The 17,190-nt window shown below is 33.3% G+C and overlaps 1 protein-coding gene across 1 annotated transcript; it reads right to left on the bottom strand.

The window, feature by feature from the left end:
• Positions 1 to 3,212: 3,212 nt before the first annotated feature.
• On the bottom strand, positions 3,213 to 9,933 carry LOC138307824 (probable methyltransferase-like protein 24). Its single transcript, XM_069248729.1, has 7 exons — positions 9,580 to 9,933; positions 7,625 to 7,809; positions 7,126 to 7,289; positions 6,574 to 6,702; positions 6,293 to 6,367; positions 5,986 to 6,130; positions 3,213 to 4,994 (listed from the first exon to the last, which is right to left on the bottom strand). Exons 2-7 carry the CDS (start codon positions 7,805 to 7,807, stop codon positions 4,698 to 4,700), a joined length of 993 nt encoding a protein of 330 aa, XP_069104830.1. The 5' UTR covers positions 7,808 to 7,809; positions 9,580 to 9,933; the 3' UTR covers positions 3,213 to 4,697.
• Positions 9,934 to 17,190: the final 7,257 nt, after the last annotated feature.

Here is a 17,190-nt window from a genome sequence, read left to right as displayed (position 1 = left end):
AAAGGAATCATTATGGGAACCATTGTGATTTTCATTTTCATAAAAAAAAATTTTTTTCTCAAAGGCTATGGCCATTAAATAAAGGGCTTGACTGATTATAAACAGATTCTTTTCATAGACAAATCGGAATGCATTTTCATTAGACATATCATATTAATGCATACATGTAGTTTATCAATTGTTAAAACGATAATTATTATCAAACACGCTTTCTCTATTCATTAATTCTCTCATACATATTATAATCAGCACCATTAATGTTCAGTCTAACACAAACTTGGTTGAGGATAAATTTTCTTTTTAAAAATTAAAAGATATGGAGAAGTAATTGCTTCTCATGTTCAGAGATGGAATAAATTCATCGATTTGTACAAATTAGTTTTTGTACCACAAATTGGCTCATTAAATAATTATTTGTTGGTATACGAAACATGTTAAATAATTAATTACATGTACAACGTATATATACCTGACAAAAAAATTCTCTGATAGGCCAGGCTCAGGGAATGTAAAAGAATTGTAGGCTCGTGTTTTTCTCGATGAAAACTTATGCTATTTGTATGTTTTTGCCTTGATTTCTTTTCAAACTAATTCATCTATAACTAGATGGATCAAACATAAGAAATTTCAGATTTTTTCATGATCGTTTAGCCAAACTGCTTACAAAGAGATTAACAAACTTATCTGAATCTCACTAAATTTGATTCTTCTATGTGTTTGACGTGAAAACCTTGAAAATGATTTTGTACTAGTTTTAAATATTCTTCACAATTTTTATTTTTAATGGTCAAATGTTCATTTTTTGAATGCTTTGTTAATGCAAATGGTTAGTTTATTCGTTTGATACATTAGAATATTGTTAATGTCATTTTTGGACCTATTGAGGCATCATTTAAGTGTTTTGGACACAAATACTCATTATGTTATAAGTATATTTGATTACAAGTTATTAGTGTTTTTCTATCCGTTATTGCTTAGTGCTGTATATGTATATAAAATATGAAACACGAATACTTGTGAAAATACAATATTGGATAGAAATGGATGATTGAGGTAATGAAATTGACACAAATAGGAGTCCCAAGCTAATCTGGATGTCTTAAATTACACAGTTTGTCTACGTTTACACGGAAAAGGAATAGTATGATAAAAGTATGGTAAAAATAATAATGCATTTTCTCATTTGCTTTCAGCAAAATGTGAAGATGAAAAACTTAAAACTTTATTAAATTAGAGACAAAGTCATAACCAGATTGCTATACATGTATTTGTTAGCTTTCTTATAACATTTTTTAGTCATCCATATTACAATTATAAGGCTTTTGACACGATAATGTGTAGGAAGCTATAAACGATCATCTATGTCTGAGTAGACTATTTAACACATGAATACATTTTCATGCAACGTGTGTATTTTACTTTCAGGTTATGGAAGAATTGTTTGATTTTCAGCTTTAATTTTGTTGGTTTCGAGGTAGATGTAAAGCTCTGCAGATCATAGCTGGTATAATATATTGACTCATGTCGAGATCAAATCTACTGTACTTTCGTTTTAGATATACATTGTGTTATTTTTTACTTTTTTGTCTATTATATGTAATGATACTAACAAGAATGAGCGATTGTGTGTGACATTTAAAATAACACTTTTTATAGCCAAAAACTGGGAGAATTGGTGGACAAATGGTTGGTGCTGCTATTTTTGTTAGAGAGAACAAATGTACATGTTAATATATGCCAGACAAGGGATTTTGAAACACTGATGAAAAATTCCGTAAAACAAGCAGACAATCTTAGGTAATTATTCAACAGAATAGTTTAATATCCATATGAAGTTACTACTATATATAATAAATCTATTGAATTAGCTACCAACTTAACATTTTTTCTATCATAAAGTCTAGAAACGAAATTAGCTAAGGACTTACATTGATTTAAAAAAAAATATGAAATAAAACGTGTTATTGTATCTCAGTGACATATTTTAACTGTTAATGAGGGATTTATGTCTTAAAAGTTAAAAAAGGGGAAATTAATTTGTTAGTGAAATTAAATCGCTCGTGAATAAAATTTGAAATATATACATTGTCATTATGTTGATATGTAGCAATAAATTAATGTTCTATGAATCTTAACAGAATGCCACAGTAAGTGAATCTATAGCTATTGTCACATGTACGTGCAAATGTAATATTATATGAATTCAATATACCCAATACACATCACAGAACTATCCTCTGAGTCACCAATTGTTGTGATAACAACGTGTAGATACACAGGGACTTGACAAGAATTCCCAAGCCACGACCAATATATATGTAATAAATAATCTATGACTATCTAACATGTATATACATTTTAGCTGTATATGAACCATGGTTTTGAAATTCATGTCACGATCCTGTGTGTAGAAATAAGTCCGTAGAAACTTACTGATATTGTTTTTACATTGCCATAAGTTGAATTTGTTGGGTTCTTTTAAATACCAATGCTTATTTTTGTACTTGTTTTTTATGAATTATGTCTTTCATGACTTGTAATGAATTGTCCAGTTGTTAGTGTATTTAATGTATGGACCATGGTGTAAAGGCATGATATGTTTGGCCAGAGATTGGACATAGTGGTCAAGCCCGGACAGCTTGACCAGCGTGCTAGTGCTGCACCAACACCTATTTACAATTTTTATCTGACCCATGATTCTAAAAAAAGTAATAAGATACTGCAAACGTACATATTTTAGTGGAAATCATATTTTAGCGCTCATCACGAAAGAAATACTGCGCTGAATACAGCAACATGAATTGTATTTTCTTTATATTTTGAATATAGCTATAATGGTGAATTTGCAAATTTTCCATTGTTTTAAAACACTCAATGTCCCATTTGCGCTAAAATATGATTGAACCAAAATGAAATAAATACATTTACAGTAACGTTTATTAGCTCTTGTGTTTTCGAAGATTTATTATTATAAAGTAGACATAAATTTTATTTGTTCTTGATTGAATATTTCTTGAAAATCAGTATTTTTTCAGTGAACAAAAAAAAAAGAAGAAATTATTACCTATTTTTTGTTTTAATGAGGTATTTAAATGATGTTTGGATTATGAGTTGACAAAAAGATAGATAAACGCTTTTTCTGATACTTAATACCATTCTTGACAAACAAATACATAAAAAATAGTCAAAATTCTTTGTGAAATATTGACAGATTTCTTTCAATAACGGTTATTAAAAAGTACAATGATTAACAATGATTTTTCATTGAAAAAAATCATACAATTTTCCGATTTGATTACGAATAATATCGAGGAAAGTGCACATCATTTTCTAACCCGATTTTCAGTTTTAAGGCCGGATGTACTATATCAGCCCATTGAATAAACAATAACGAAAATTTATAGTCTTTGTTGTTGATTATTCAAACAAATCCATCAATGAATATGTATTTATTACGGTGATACGAAATTGCAAAAAATTGAAACGGAAAACTATATTGAAGGAAATAAAAGGACTGCAGAAATATGTATTAATTATTAGATTGACGAACGTAAGAAATGAAAAACGGAAGTTTAGATAATAGAAGATGTGAATTGTGATGTCGTCATTTATCTATATATTATATAATTAGTATTTGAAATACTAGTATTCTCAAGCACTCACTTTTGGACTTGAATTGAGCGTTTGCCCTTGTGAGGAAGGCTCTAGGTTCTGTCCCCTGGCCGAGACACCATAGTCTATAAAAATGGTAGTTTCTGCTCCTGCTTAGCGCTCAGCATAACTGGAGTGAGGCGACATGTTCGCCCGTTGTCAGTACATGTGTGACCGATTGGGGCAGTTGCTTGGTGTCTTCGGCGGCATGCTTCAGTGTTTAAGCACTATAAAAGCACTAAAAAGGGCAACAGTTCCACTATACAAGAAGACACGGACATACCGCAGTCTCCCAAAACACGCTCTTCACACACACTGCATACATGGGGGCCGTCCTTATATGATCATGACTGTTAATAGGACGTTAAAATAATCAAACAAACAAACATTCTCAAGCAAATGCCGTTAAGTAGGTCATGAAAAGACGAATCAATTTTGAGCTGTAAGTGTAGTTGAATAAACAGTATGATCAAACATGACTACAACGTAACAAACGACGATCACATTCTTGAACAACAAACAATTAAAATGAATTTTGGCATGCATTGCAAACAGAAACAGACATATGTTTCAATTAAAACAAAACTTCATAGATAAATGTGACAGTGGATGCCGAATGGTTCAAGTGTTGTGACATCACCCTTAGCCACCCTCTTGTTTGTAAGCTTGACGCTCAAAGTTACTGACCTAAATGCTGAAGAGTTTTCCTTACCGCTTACACCTGATAAAACACCATATTCTCTGAAGTACTTACAAAGAATAATATTTCGAAATAAGTTCCGACTTTATCTTTCACATTTGCAAATACTCCGTCTTTTATATCCATACTCATTCATTAGCATAAAACAATGTGCTCCTGCCTTGTTCATGTCGTTTCCAGTTGCATACTCACAACGCTAAATCTGTTCTGTCTAGCGTAGCGTATGTATTAATACTCTCCCCGTATTCTTCAACTGCTTACAATTAGGATAATTTACTGTGACAGTGTATATATCCGTACATTCTTTTGTATACTCTATTACCGCTAAACTACTCTGAAAGTTGTTCTAACTGTTCTTGACGAAGGATACTTCGTAACATCCGTATAATTTACGTTTCAGTATAGGTGAAGTGTAGGTGCACTTCATATTGCGTCCTATCCAGAATATACGAAATCCTTCTAGATATAGTTCACGTAATATCAGTAGCTTATGGATCCAATATTCCCTCACGTGAGTATCGGTATTGGCGTGGAATTCCACCAGAAGCTGCTTGGTACCAGTGAACTGTGAGGTCTTTAACATGTCGGGTATGACTTGCCATTCCCACGACTCAATGTCCATCTTAATGATTTCAGTGGCACGCTGTAATGAATTGAGAGGCGTACAATTATGTTGAACAATTAAGTGTTTATTAAAATCATATCAATGTCTTTTTGAATTATAGCAAGGCAATATTCCTCCTTCTCAAAAAGAAATGGCATATTTATTGTGTTTTAATGCTCATCATATAAAACATTATTTTAGAAAATTTATGTTTTATATAATCAATAATGTTTTATGCAAAAAAAAGGAAAACGAAATTCTAGTAATCTTCTCTATTAGCTTAAAAGCTTAGTGTTATTCGCAGAGAGATATCATTAACCCGATATTTGTACAATGCGTATTCATAAATATAAATACTTAAATGTTTTAATCGCCTGACGCAAAACGTCTGGTATCCTTTTCTTCTGCCAGTGGTCGATAAATCTAAGTGTGATTTTTACTGCTGCCCATTGTATAAAAGCCATATCTAAAGAATGCATGTGACTTTCCCTGCTTTATACTGAAAGTATCAGCATTACATTTCATGGAATTGGACTAGCGTTTTGTAAGAATTCGAAAATATGTCATAATTAGTCCTTACAGGTAACATATTACATTTCATGTTTACGAACAGTTATCCCCGCTTCTACCGCTTCTAATATTAGTAATCAGGTTTGTACACGATATATACCATCAAGTTCATAAATCAATAATCCCTCATTACTTACTTTTCACACACGTTGCATAGATGATCGGCGTCCTTAAATTAACCTGGCTACCGAAACGAGAAATTTAAGTTTTAGCAGTTTCCGGCATTTGGATTTAATGGGATACAATTTACAATTTCTCAATTTTTCATTTTTTTGCGGATCAAGTCTTCGCGACCATACCTGTCAAACCGTGAAAAATACCAACACCGCTAAAATAGCCAGCTATACAGTTTACCTAGTACATAACTAAATAATAAAATAAATAAAATGAAATAACTCCTAACTTGTAACTGGTGAACCCCGACCACCATCTTGTACTATACATCTTCCAGGTCACTTACACTTTCATGTAGCAGCTCTTTCCGAATAGTTTTGAATGTTCTCATCTTCCAACTCGCCATATCTTTACTGACGCCGTTATAATCAGATAAACCGATGGCATGGAAAAACACAGACGGGCTCCGATTGTGGTCCTTTTGATGCATACTGGAAAATACAAAAAGAAAAAAAATAGTTGAACTTCATTACCACGAACTTTAGTAACTCAAAGACTGCTTAAACTTTAATATTTTGTCATTTTCACCTACCTTTGTTAATTCCCACAAAGGAATAACGACCATAACATGTTTTATATTAACAATTACTTACCTCGGATCAAATGAGTGCACTTCGCATCCAAAAACTGAAGCAATGTCATCGTCGAATGAAAAGTCAAACTGGATTCTGTAAATGACAATGCAAATCTGATCCGTAAGATAAGAAATATGTAAATCAAATATTATTCTTGAAACTAAAATGGTAAAAACTGTGATTTGCTTGAACTTTTAATATGTGAAAATTGCGTTTTTTAACGTGCAAAAATAAGCAGCTACGCTGTTTTGGCATACATATTAGGTTTTAAAAATAATGATTGAGAAAGTGTCGTGTACCCGAATGAGTAGACGAGACAAGCATTCCGATTTATCTTGTTCTTTTCACTGCACACATCCCACCCTCCGTCCAAGGTATTGCCCATCCTTAAGGAACGTTTACACGGTAACTGTATCGTACTTAAGTACCTGTAATTTTGAAGAAAAAAATAAAATATTGATATCATAGGGTTTGCATTGGACAAGAGTTTCTTTTTGTATCTTAAGCTTCCTTTCACATTTCACAAACATAACTCCTCGAAACAATGGTATGACTAGACTGTATGACTTTTCATTATGCATTTGATTGTGAGAGCAACTTCCACATCTAATTGAGTATTTGATTACCAGCGAAGGGTTGCATTATCCATGTGACAATGCCATTTAAAACGATGGTGGACAGTTTTGGTTAATCCTATGCTAATGTTTACATTCGTATTATCATGTTTACGAAACAAAATGAGCAAATGTGAAACGACCAATGAATTTAAAATGATATTGTATACGTATCCAGGTTTTGTTTTTGCCCTTTATATGTATGAAAAGAAAAGAAGTAATAAATTAGCTACGCACGTGTGATAATACATTTCTAGATCCTCAAACGACATCCTGCATAGTTCGTCCCATTCTGGAGGCGGTCCTTCTGGTATTGCTATTGTTTTCTTGATGCTATCTATTACACTTATATTTTGTTTTAAAGCAACAGGCGTATGGCACATGGTATATGGTAACTTCTCCTAAAAACAAAATATATCAAACAATATTTGATATCATATACACTTAATGTAATTGGTATAACTCTACTTTTATATACAACTATATTGATATTTTTGATATACTGTAAACTAAAATAAATGTTTTTTTGATTTTGGGTTTTTTTTTTTTTTACAAATTGATTTAAGATATATAGAGAATTGAATATTGTTTCCTAATGAATACATACACCCCTACCCCACATACATGTTAATTTTTACATCTGCTTCCATAAGGATAAAACAGTTTCCCCCTTTTTCTTATACATAAACTGCCGGTATTTAACATATTTTATCATCTTTTATGAAATTCAACGTACCGGAAGAGACTTTGCGTCCCACCATGTGCGGTTAAAGGGCGTTGGCCGTGGTGATGCCACGCCACTGTAGATTTGGAAAGGACTGATGATGTAGATTGCTCCTATAATTAATGCTATCAACATCCAGAGCCTAACGTTCCTGGAGCGGTAGCGTATCAAGCTGGAGGTGAACGACTTGGACATGACTGCACGATATAAAATATTATACATAATAATTTTACGAATGTTGTTCGTTGTCCTTGTAAGTCTGCTTCAGTGAACTGGCATTTTGAAATGTAAAAGATTCCCGGCAACTACCCCACATGGGATTCACCGACCTACACCTCTGAGTCACAGGTTCGAATCCCATGTAAGGTAGTTGCCAGGTACTGACCGCTGGTCGTTGGGTTATTTTACGGGTTCGCCGGCTTTCCTCCATTTACAGACCTGGCACGTCCTTACATGACCATGGCTGTTAATAGGCGTTAAACCAATATAACCAAAAAAATCCAGATTTCTTGCTATCACAAAGGGACATGACAAATATATACGGTAAACCTGCCTCAGCGACCACCTCTGCATAAGGACTATCTGCTTAAAGATAACTTTTCGAGAGTCCAAAATTACCAATTTCAAAACAATTAAACCAGTGTATAAAGGATAGGTTGGACTTTAGTGTAGTTTCCTAATACTAGTACGTACTTTACACAAGTACGCACATTGCTAACGAGAGAGGTCGTAAGGGCATATGAAATTGACTCTTCTGTTAATCAAAACAAGAAGTTGAACTCTGAAAGCGTTTCAAACGAAAGACATGCGTTTACAGTCATAGTATCCTGCTACTCGTCATTCAGTCTTCATTAAAAAACTTTCGAAATAGCTAGTTTGCAGCAATCCCTGAGAACCGTTCAGTCCAACAAATTTATTGGTTCTTTTGTATGCCACATTCGTATTTTTGGGAAAGAGGAAAAGAACCATAATATCTCAGTTTACTTCGATTTTACACTTAGATAGTCCTATATTCACAACATATATAATCGTTTTTGTTAGCATATTTACACATGTAATCCTCGATTTTTCAGGAGTTACTATCACTCTTGTAATATCCATCCTTAGGGTTATATCATAGTAAAACTGAAGAAGAGAGAAAAAAAACCTGACCAATCACAGGCCACAGATAGAATCTTCATTTGAAGAACACAGAAAGCCACGACTAACTTCAAATCATGTAGTGTACCTTTGTTGCGTCATATTAAGAACATCAAAGGACCAAACTACCATCATCATCTGTACACAGAGACGTAAGTTGTACTATGATATAGTCCAGATGTGGATAGCACGAGAGTAAAAATCGATATCTAGGACGGACATGTGTCAATAAAAGGCATGTTACTCATTATACATTCAAATAATGTCAATAATCACAATATATGTCCTCCTACCGGTAGTAGCAGTACAAAACACTACAGCTAAGTCCTGACGAATACAACAAAAACGCAATGTGACACCTGATGACAATAAAAATGCATTTACTCATGATAACAAAACGTGGTCACTAAGGCAGGTTTTATGTAAGTGTAGTTCTCACAATTACATATATGTCAAAATACAATGTACTTCACTTAAACTTCTTCAGTTGTGTGAAATTTTATCTTGATAAAATCCTGCAAGAAGCTATACGAAACATACCTGATATGAGGATAAATTGGTAGCCAATAGGGATTTACACAGATATAACTGATGAAATAGTTTTGTACAGAAATGGTAACCTATGTGGATGAATAACTTGTCAATGGATACGCTGTTTTTATACAGTATTACTTGTTGTCATATCATCTAATTTGGATCACAATGTAATATACATTTCACATCAGTAATAGTAGTTAGCCTTATATCTTCAATGCAATATAGCATTACCTTTCAAAAGGAAAAATAACTAAATCAATCAATATACAATTTGACTATTGTCTACTGACCTGGTCACATATGGTCTGCATCCACGATCTATCCACAATAAACTTGTAAATGTTGACTCGTTGGCTAAATTGTAAACAATCTTATACAGATACTCAAGGATTATACATCCTCGGTATACCCTGGATCAGAAGATAGGGGAATCGGCAATTGATGTCTAAATATATCAGCCAATCCTAATACTTCACACAGATGCCGTTTTTGAACTTTTGAGTGAATCCCCAACATGACGGTCTTCAGTGATTCAATAAATAATAGCTTGGTGGATAAGGCTTCAACGCTACAGTACTTTGTCTATGTCTCTTCCATTGCGCTATGAAAGCTTCATTCTGATTGGTCGTAGATCTGCAATCAATTTGCCAACATATGTTTATAATTTGTTTTATAATAAACATATCCAGTGCACAAATAAAGATTTCATTTTATGAAGTCGTGTCAATATAAGTTTACATCGTGTTGTACTTAAACTAGGCACGTTGAACAGATGGAATGTTTGGATTGTAATAAAATATGATAAGTTACAATATTTGTAGTTGTAAATTGATATTTTTGGTCACTTGATTATAAAATAACGAATATCCTACTATAAAAGTTACCATCTAGACGTATATAATCGAATAACTAAAGTAAAAGAGTGCTACTTTTCCCAGACACCAATTTGCATAAGACGTTGATATCATATTTCAACTTTGGCTAAATACATAATTTCGTCTTACACTTAGTGACAGACGTAAACAATTGACTCGTCACATTGACACTTACACTTGTATTTGCTTTAGTATTGAAGAAAAACAAAATGTGTAGTATTTTTTGTAATATTATAAAATTTACACATTTGACAATCAGATGAATGTTTTTTTTACCTACAGTTACATTTGAAAATGCTAAATCATGTTGTTCGTGCACTATATACAAATCACAAAAGAAGTTATGATTGATTTTACTCAATATTGAATATATTTCATGCACTGTATGTAACGGCGAAAGTAGTGTGCGCAAGCCGCAAGCCCGCTCAAACCCGAACTTACTGCTCCGCCGCATTACCTACTGAGCTAGAGGAGTTCATCCTAGCGCGAAGCTAGAAGGAGGCCATACCACTCGTCCACTCGTTTATTCATCGTTCTATAATTATCACATGGTCAACTTTACATTAACTATACGAAAAGCATGTGCTATGTGTCAAATTATTTCGTTTAACTCCGGATAATATATCAAATGATTACATTAATTGATACTTAGAATAATATACCTTAAAATTGTATGTGCGGTAACTGGGCGAACATTTTGACATGTTGTTTTTAGCTCGAAGAGAGGATCACTTTTGGGTCGGCGTCTGTTTGAAGCCGTCGGTGTCGGTGTCGGCGTCGGCGTCGGCGTCTGTTTGACGCTCTTGTCGTTGGGAATACAAAGTTAAGGTTTTGGTAAAAGTGATGTAATACTTTTATATGTTACAACTGACGCTGATTTCTACAGTCATTTTGGATTATAATTGTTGCTATGGTGATGGACAATTATTTAAGTGAACTAAATGCTGTTTTTTTTAGAATGCACAGAGGAACAATGGACCGAAATAACCAAGTTAAGGTTAAGATGCAAGTGTTGTAATACTGTTATCTGTCACAACTGATGTTGATTTCTAAATGATTTTGAATTTTAATTGTTGCTATGGGTGTGGACAATCATTAAAGGTAGGGAATATTAAATTTTGAGAGTTCCATGAGGCCCAGTGAGCTTAAAAGTTAAATTTTGTAATGATATTGGTATATTTTATAATACTTGTAAATTACAGGAACCTGAAATACATCAATAAAATTCCAGAGGCGAGCTTTGCTGCTCTCAAATAGCTCTTGTTTCTTTAATTATCTAATAAAAAAACCATTAGGTTTAATGAATAAAGCTGTGAAAATCATTCAAATGGACAGACAAACATAACTATATAGTCCCTTATAAACGTTAGTTAGAACACAGACGTTATGCAGTGTAAAATTATTGATTTTTATATGTCTTTTGTAAGTTTAGATGAAAATAGAACTGCAGAAGTTATAAACAATACTGTAAAATGTGAAATGAAATTGTAGACAACAATTTGACACTATGGTCTGACGTATGCTATCTTTCCACTGACTGTTGATTTTTTATAAGGAGTTTTGGCAGAACTGTCAAAAATCATTTTCAGCTCATATTTGTACTTGTAATCCAATATTATATTATAAAATAATACAATATATAATATATTGTAATTATATCAACATATTGGTAATTTTTGGTGGTGAAATAACATATTAAAAACTCTTCTTGATTCGTGAGTATGAAAAATACGGCATATGCAACTTTAATATAATTATAATCAATTTCAAATTACATTAATGAATAAACACCTGCGAGATAATACCTTAGATATTTGTTTTCCAAACAAGTAGTTTAAAAGTAAAGCCTTAAGAAAATTAACCAGAATCATAAGTAAACAATTCAAAAGTTATTTAACATAATCTGTTTACTTAAGCGCTTGTACAATGCAAGTATCAAAATGATGGTCAATATTTACTCGATCTTGTTGTATATTTAATTAAGATAATTTGATAGCATGTATGACTTTTTAATGCGGTTGATGTGTGGAAGGTGCGTCTAGTTAAGTATTGTTGGTGATATTTGAAAAAAAAAATCATAGCTTACTTTCGCGGCTACTTAATTTTGCGATTTCCTTTTCACAACTTTTTTGCGAGATTAAGTTTTGCGGATTTAAACTGAATGGAATTATCTTTGAACATAATTGTGCAAGAATTGTGGAAGATATCAATATGCAGAGATAAACTTTCGTGAATTTACCTTGATCGTGAAATTCGCGAAAATAAATCGCACGCGAAAGAAAGTTGGTTTACAGTAATACTTTAAAGTTTACATTTTCAAGTTTTGTTTTTCACGGTGTAAAGTTCGATCTATGGCGCAATTTTTGTGGTTATCAGGGTTAATCGTACGTATGTATGCCACTGTGTATCGGACAGTTAACGTTGTTTTATTGTTTGTCAGCAGTCACAAAATTCTCGACCTCCACCAAGTGAATGTTTCATCTCTGTTACCCATCCTCTATATCCCAGGTGTTACTATCACTGTTGTCATATCCACGCCATGTCACTCAACTTTACGAGTGAAACGAGTAGACCATTACTACAATATACTTCATAAGTGGAATAACGTTGAATTTGCTTTGAATAGGTGATTTGGTAGAGTAGCATTAAAAGTGGTCAGAGTTTCGCTATCACAAAAGGCTACAACAATAATATACCGCAGTTTCCTGGTATTAGCACTCACTCATGATGATCACTTCTACAAAGCGCGTACCACATGAAAGGACGTCTGCCAATGATTTAAGATTTTAGTGTGACGTTTAGCAAATAATAAAATATATATCAACCCGGAAACTTTTACATGATCCACATGCACAGGTGTGTTCTACAAATCAATCTCAAAACACCTCTGAGAAGTAAAAAAATGAACTTTTTTTCTCAATAGGTTTTTGGAAATAGGAGTTTATACCATAAAAATGGAAGAAAAACACTTGTCCGTGTGCTCGTTTTTCAGTTATAGCCATTAAAATATAGATATTTGACAAAATGTTCGATTTTATTGGAATTTCGTCGTTTTGACAATCTACACAAAAGATAATAACATAATATCATAATGAGTTGTATGGTATATGTATTGTTTGAATGTTTGCAGGATATATTGTACAATTATAGGTTTTTTGTTTGGTTTTTTTTTACAAATATAGAAGCTATGTAGCATCATACGTATGCTACCCCAACCCATGAATTTTATCCAGATTCATCCCTTTACATAAAACGTTCTGGTATCAAACTTTGCATATCAATAGCATAAAGGTTCATCTTCCGGAATTAACCACAAAATTGTTGGATCCGTGTGCTAACTTTTTTTTTCTCATTTAATTTTTCTTTATATTTTAGAGTAAATAATAAAAGTGCTAAAATTATCCTAAAATGTAAAAAAAAAAAGTGACAATAGTGTATGATATCCCACATTAACACTTGCAGTAATTTTCATACTCACGAATCAAGAAGACCTTTTAATATTTTATTCACCACCAAAAATTATCAATATTTTTAGAATTACTACAGTTACAATGTTAATTTTATAAGTACAATTAAGAGCTGAAAATTATTTTTTGCAGTATTGTCAAAAAGTATTATATATACATCTACAGTGCATTGAAATGGGTACATGCCGTCTGACCAAGTTGTGGTCTACAGTTTCCTTTCACATTTTCACATTGTTGCTAGTAATCGTAAAATTATGCATGCAGGTTTCATCTAAACATACAAAATTCATACACAACAAGGATTTAACAGTGCATACATTATGTGATGTAAGTTATGTTTATGAGACATGTTTTTCTGTCCATTTTGAATTATTTTCGAGGCTTAATTAATCAAGTCTGTTTGCGTTCAATAGATCAATGAAGAAAAATAGCACGTCCAATTTTTCGCCCATTTATGGATGGCACATTGAACTTAAATATTTATATTGAGCCTAGTCAAGATTTATAACAAAACATTTGCTCGATACAGCTAAAACTGTTGTCGCAGTGATGAAGTACGATATGGTAAAAATTGGCTCTATTCAAAGCGAAGAAAGACACATTTATAAAATGGCCGCCAAAAGGGGTGATTTCTTACAATTCCTGTATAAAAAATCTACAAAGAATAGAAGTCTATTTTTTAAACAAAATTGGGGAATTTTAACTTTCTACATATATTGATCAATATTATCTGAAAATCCCAACACTTTTGTGATTTAAGTCGAAACGAGACTTCAACGATACTGTAACCTCAGTGGTGCGGATCCTTAACCGATACAACGGAACTGAAATATAATCAATATAATGCATAAGCGAAGTTTAAAAATCATAAGTAATAATCAATATAATCTAAAACATTAAAAATTTAACAATATCAATATAGTAAAGCACTATTTTGGCGTTTACAATATTTTGCGTATTTGTTCTTTTAATCATATTCGCGAATTCATTGAATTGTCATCAATGCGTCTTACTGACATTCACGCCGTCATACATGTACGTGTTGTACAAATAGTCGCGAAACAGTTGAATTCACTTTCGAGCCGAGTTTTCTCGTGAAACAAATACAAGTTTTTTATCACGCGAAAAAATGTCGTTGCGTAATACAACAGAAAGTAAACAAAATAAAATACATAAATCTCTGATATCTCGTGTGCAAATATGAATACCACAAGCATGTACATATACCAAACACAGACGAATGCAACTTTTTACGAAATATTACATCAAATAAACAATTACTGTACCTAGAAATCTCAATATCCAACTCTTTTCTACTAGATGAATATTGTATGGTGGTTAAGCTAGTGTCCCTGATGTGTATTTTCTCTTCTGTATAGGTGATGGCAGTGGTATTTTACATCTGTAGGCTTAGTTTCATTAATAATAATTGGAAACTCATAAATGTCATTTTTAAGAGAGATAGGATATCTGATAAACTTTAGAGAGCAGAGGAGGTGTTTCCGAAAGATACAAATTGCAAACAAAACAAAACAATAACAATTGAGGATCATCTCTTTTTTTGTATGTGGAATGGAAAATCGTAGTTGCCAGAAGAATGGGAATCTTAATGACTGCTAACGAATATATTTTTGGTAAAGCAAGAAGGCAGTCAAGGCTTCACATGGTTTATTATGACTGCAATTATTTAATGCATATTGATGATACCACATCATTATCTCCCACCAGAGCAATGGAATTATCAGCAAATATTCTTAACAAAATCACTTTGGCAGGCATCTGAAATATTTTGCGTGATGGAGATTCACCTTAATATCAGACCTGCAAACAGAAAGTACTGATATTGGCAAGATCATTTGGGATTCGTCTACCAAAGAAAGGTTTCAATGGATGCGAGTTGGCCGCACTCATATTGGCAAACCACGTTCTTGTCCGGCCGTCAACAGCGTCTCAGGCAATCTTATGTGGAATCAGGGGAAGATATTCCCTCTATTATAATCAGATAATATACCAAGGCATAATTGGGTCCGATGCAATCCAGCACGACTCCCAACAACATCTAGACAACTCCACTTAAGTAATGTTCATAACAGGTTTTGCCCGTTCAAAACTTGGAATGTCTACCTGGTCCTGGACATGGCATACTTATGGTACGTTGTATCAATTTGACAGTAGTGGCCTTAGAAAGTTAACCAAACCCACAACCAAGTCCTTGCGATGATAGTCATATATACCTCTATGACATTTCTTTTACCAAATGTAAGCCAGTGGCTCCGAAATAAGAAATTCCATTGCAGGCTTAGGAGATAAAGATGGCGAAGGTAAGACAGTTGATGGTGTTGAATTAAGAACAGAGATGATGCAAACTAAATCCACCATATACATATAGCCACCGTCAGTAAAAACATGCATACGGTACCAAGGACTGGGTGAAAATAAATAGCAGCCATGGAGAACAAAATAACTGTAAGTCTTCAAAGAGAAAGTATTATATGGTCATTAAAACTAAGTGCAAAATTTGGAGATGATAGAGAGTATAATCAAGATTGGGAACCACATAGACTGAAAAACTAACTTATTAATATTGTCATCTGGAACCTTGCCGACTTTAGTTTAGGTTGACATCGATATGTGGAAAAAAAGAAGGACCGAAAGTGCAGCTGCTGATTGTTACCACAATAACTCTTGTGCGTGGTTATGGATATACTTGACAGTTTCATCGGAGTTACACTGAGAGGAGGGATTTGAAAGTTGGAAGCCGAAGTATAAAGGATTGGTAGAAGGTAACAATATCCTAGATTGTCCGAATTGGTGTTCCTGTTTCCTGCATGTTCAACTTAAAAGCTATTTCCAACATTAAGAAGTAATGGACAGTGAGAAGAAAATCAGCTGTAGATGTACTTTCAAAACAGGAGAGAAGGCGTCTCGACTGATCGCAGTAGAAGCGACAAGTTAAGAGCTGGGTGTTATCCACAGATGGAGAAAGATTGGGCCAATCACTGCTGATTTGTGAACTTTTAAGATGTTCCATTGAGGACTCGATGAAGCACATGAAAGATGGTCATCTGATGACGCCTGTAGAGTTGCAATTCAGGGATTTATTCAATGCATTTCATATGTATCAATATTTAACTTTTTTCTTCTCTTACAGAGTGAAATACGGAGACAACTTTAATTCAAGCAGCCATCTTGGATCTTAAATTGGCGGTCATTTTGAAGTTAAAATAAGAATAAAATTATTAATGTATCAAACACTACTACCAAGAGATCCCTGAGGGATCTTGACGCTCCACCAAAGAATGATCTGCGTCTGACAATGGAAAAGAAGGATATTTTTCTCTGTTTTTCAAACTTTTACTACATTCTTACTACATAAGAAATTTGAGAAAGATCCTTTCAGTATCTTTTTGATATATTAACAGTAACAAACTTTCATTTTAAAAAATCAAAGATGGCTACCGGTCGGGCCATCTTGTCGACCGATCAGTCCCAAAATGTAATATGCACAATAAGGGCCCCAGGGGAACCCACATATACAATTTGAGACAGATTGCTTCAG

Source organism: Argopecten irradians, chromosome 14 (assembly GCF_041381155.1).
Source record: "Argopecten irradians isolate NY chromosome 14, Ai_NY, whole genome shotgun sequence".
NCBI lineage: Eukaryota > Metazoa > Mollusca > Bivalvia > Pectinida > Pectinidae > Argopecten > Argopecten irradians.
Note: the sequence above shows the minus strand (reverse complement) of the source record. Positions and strands in the feature narration are given on the sequence as shown.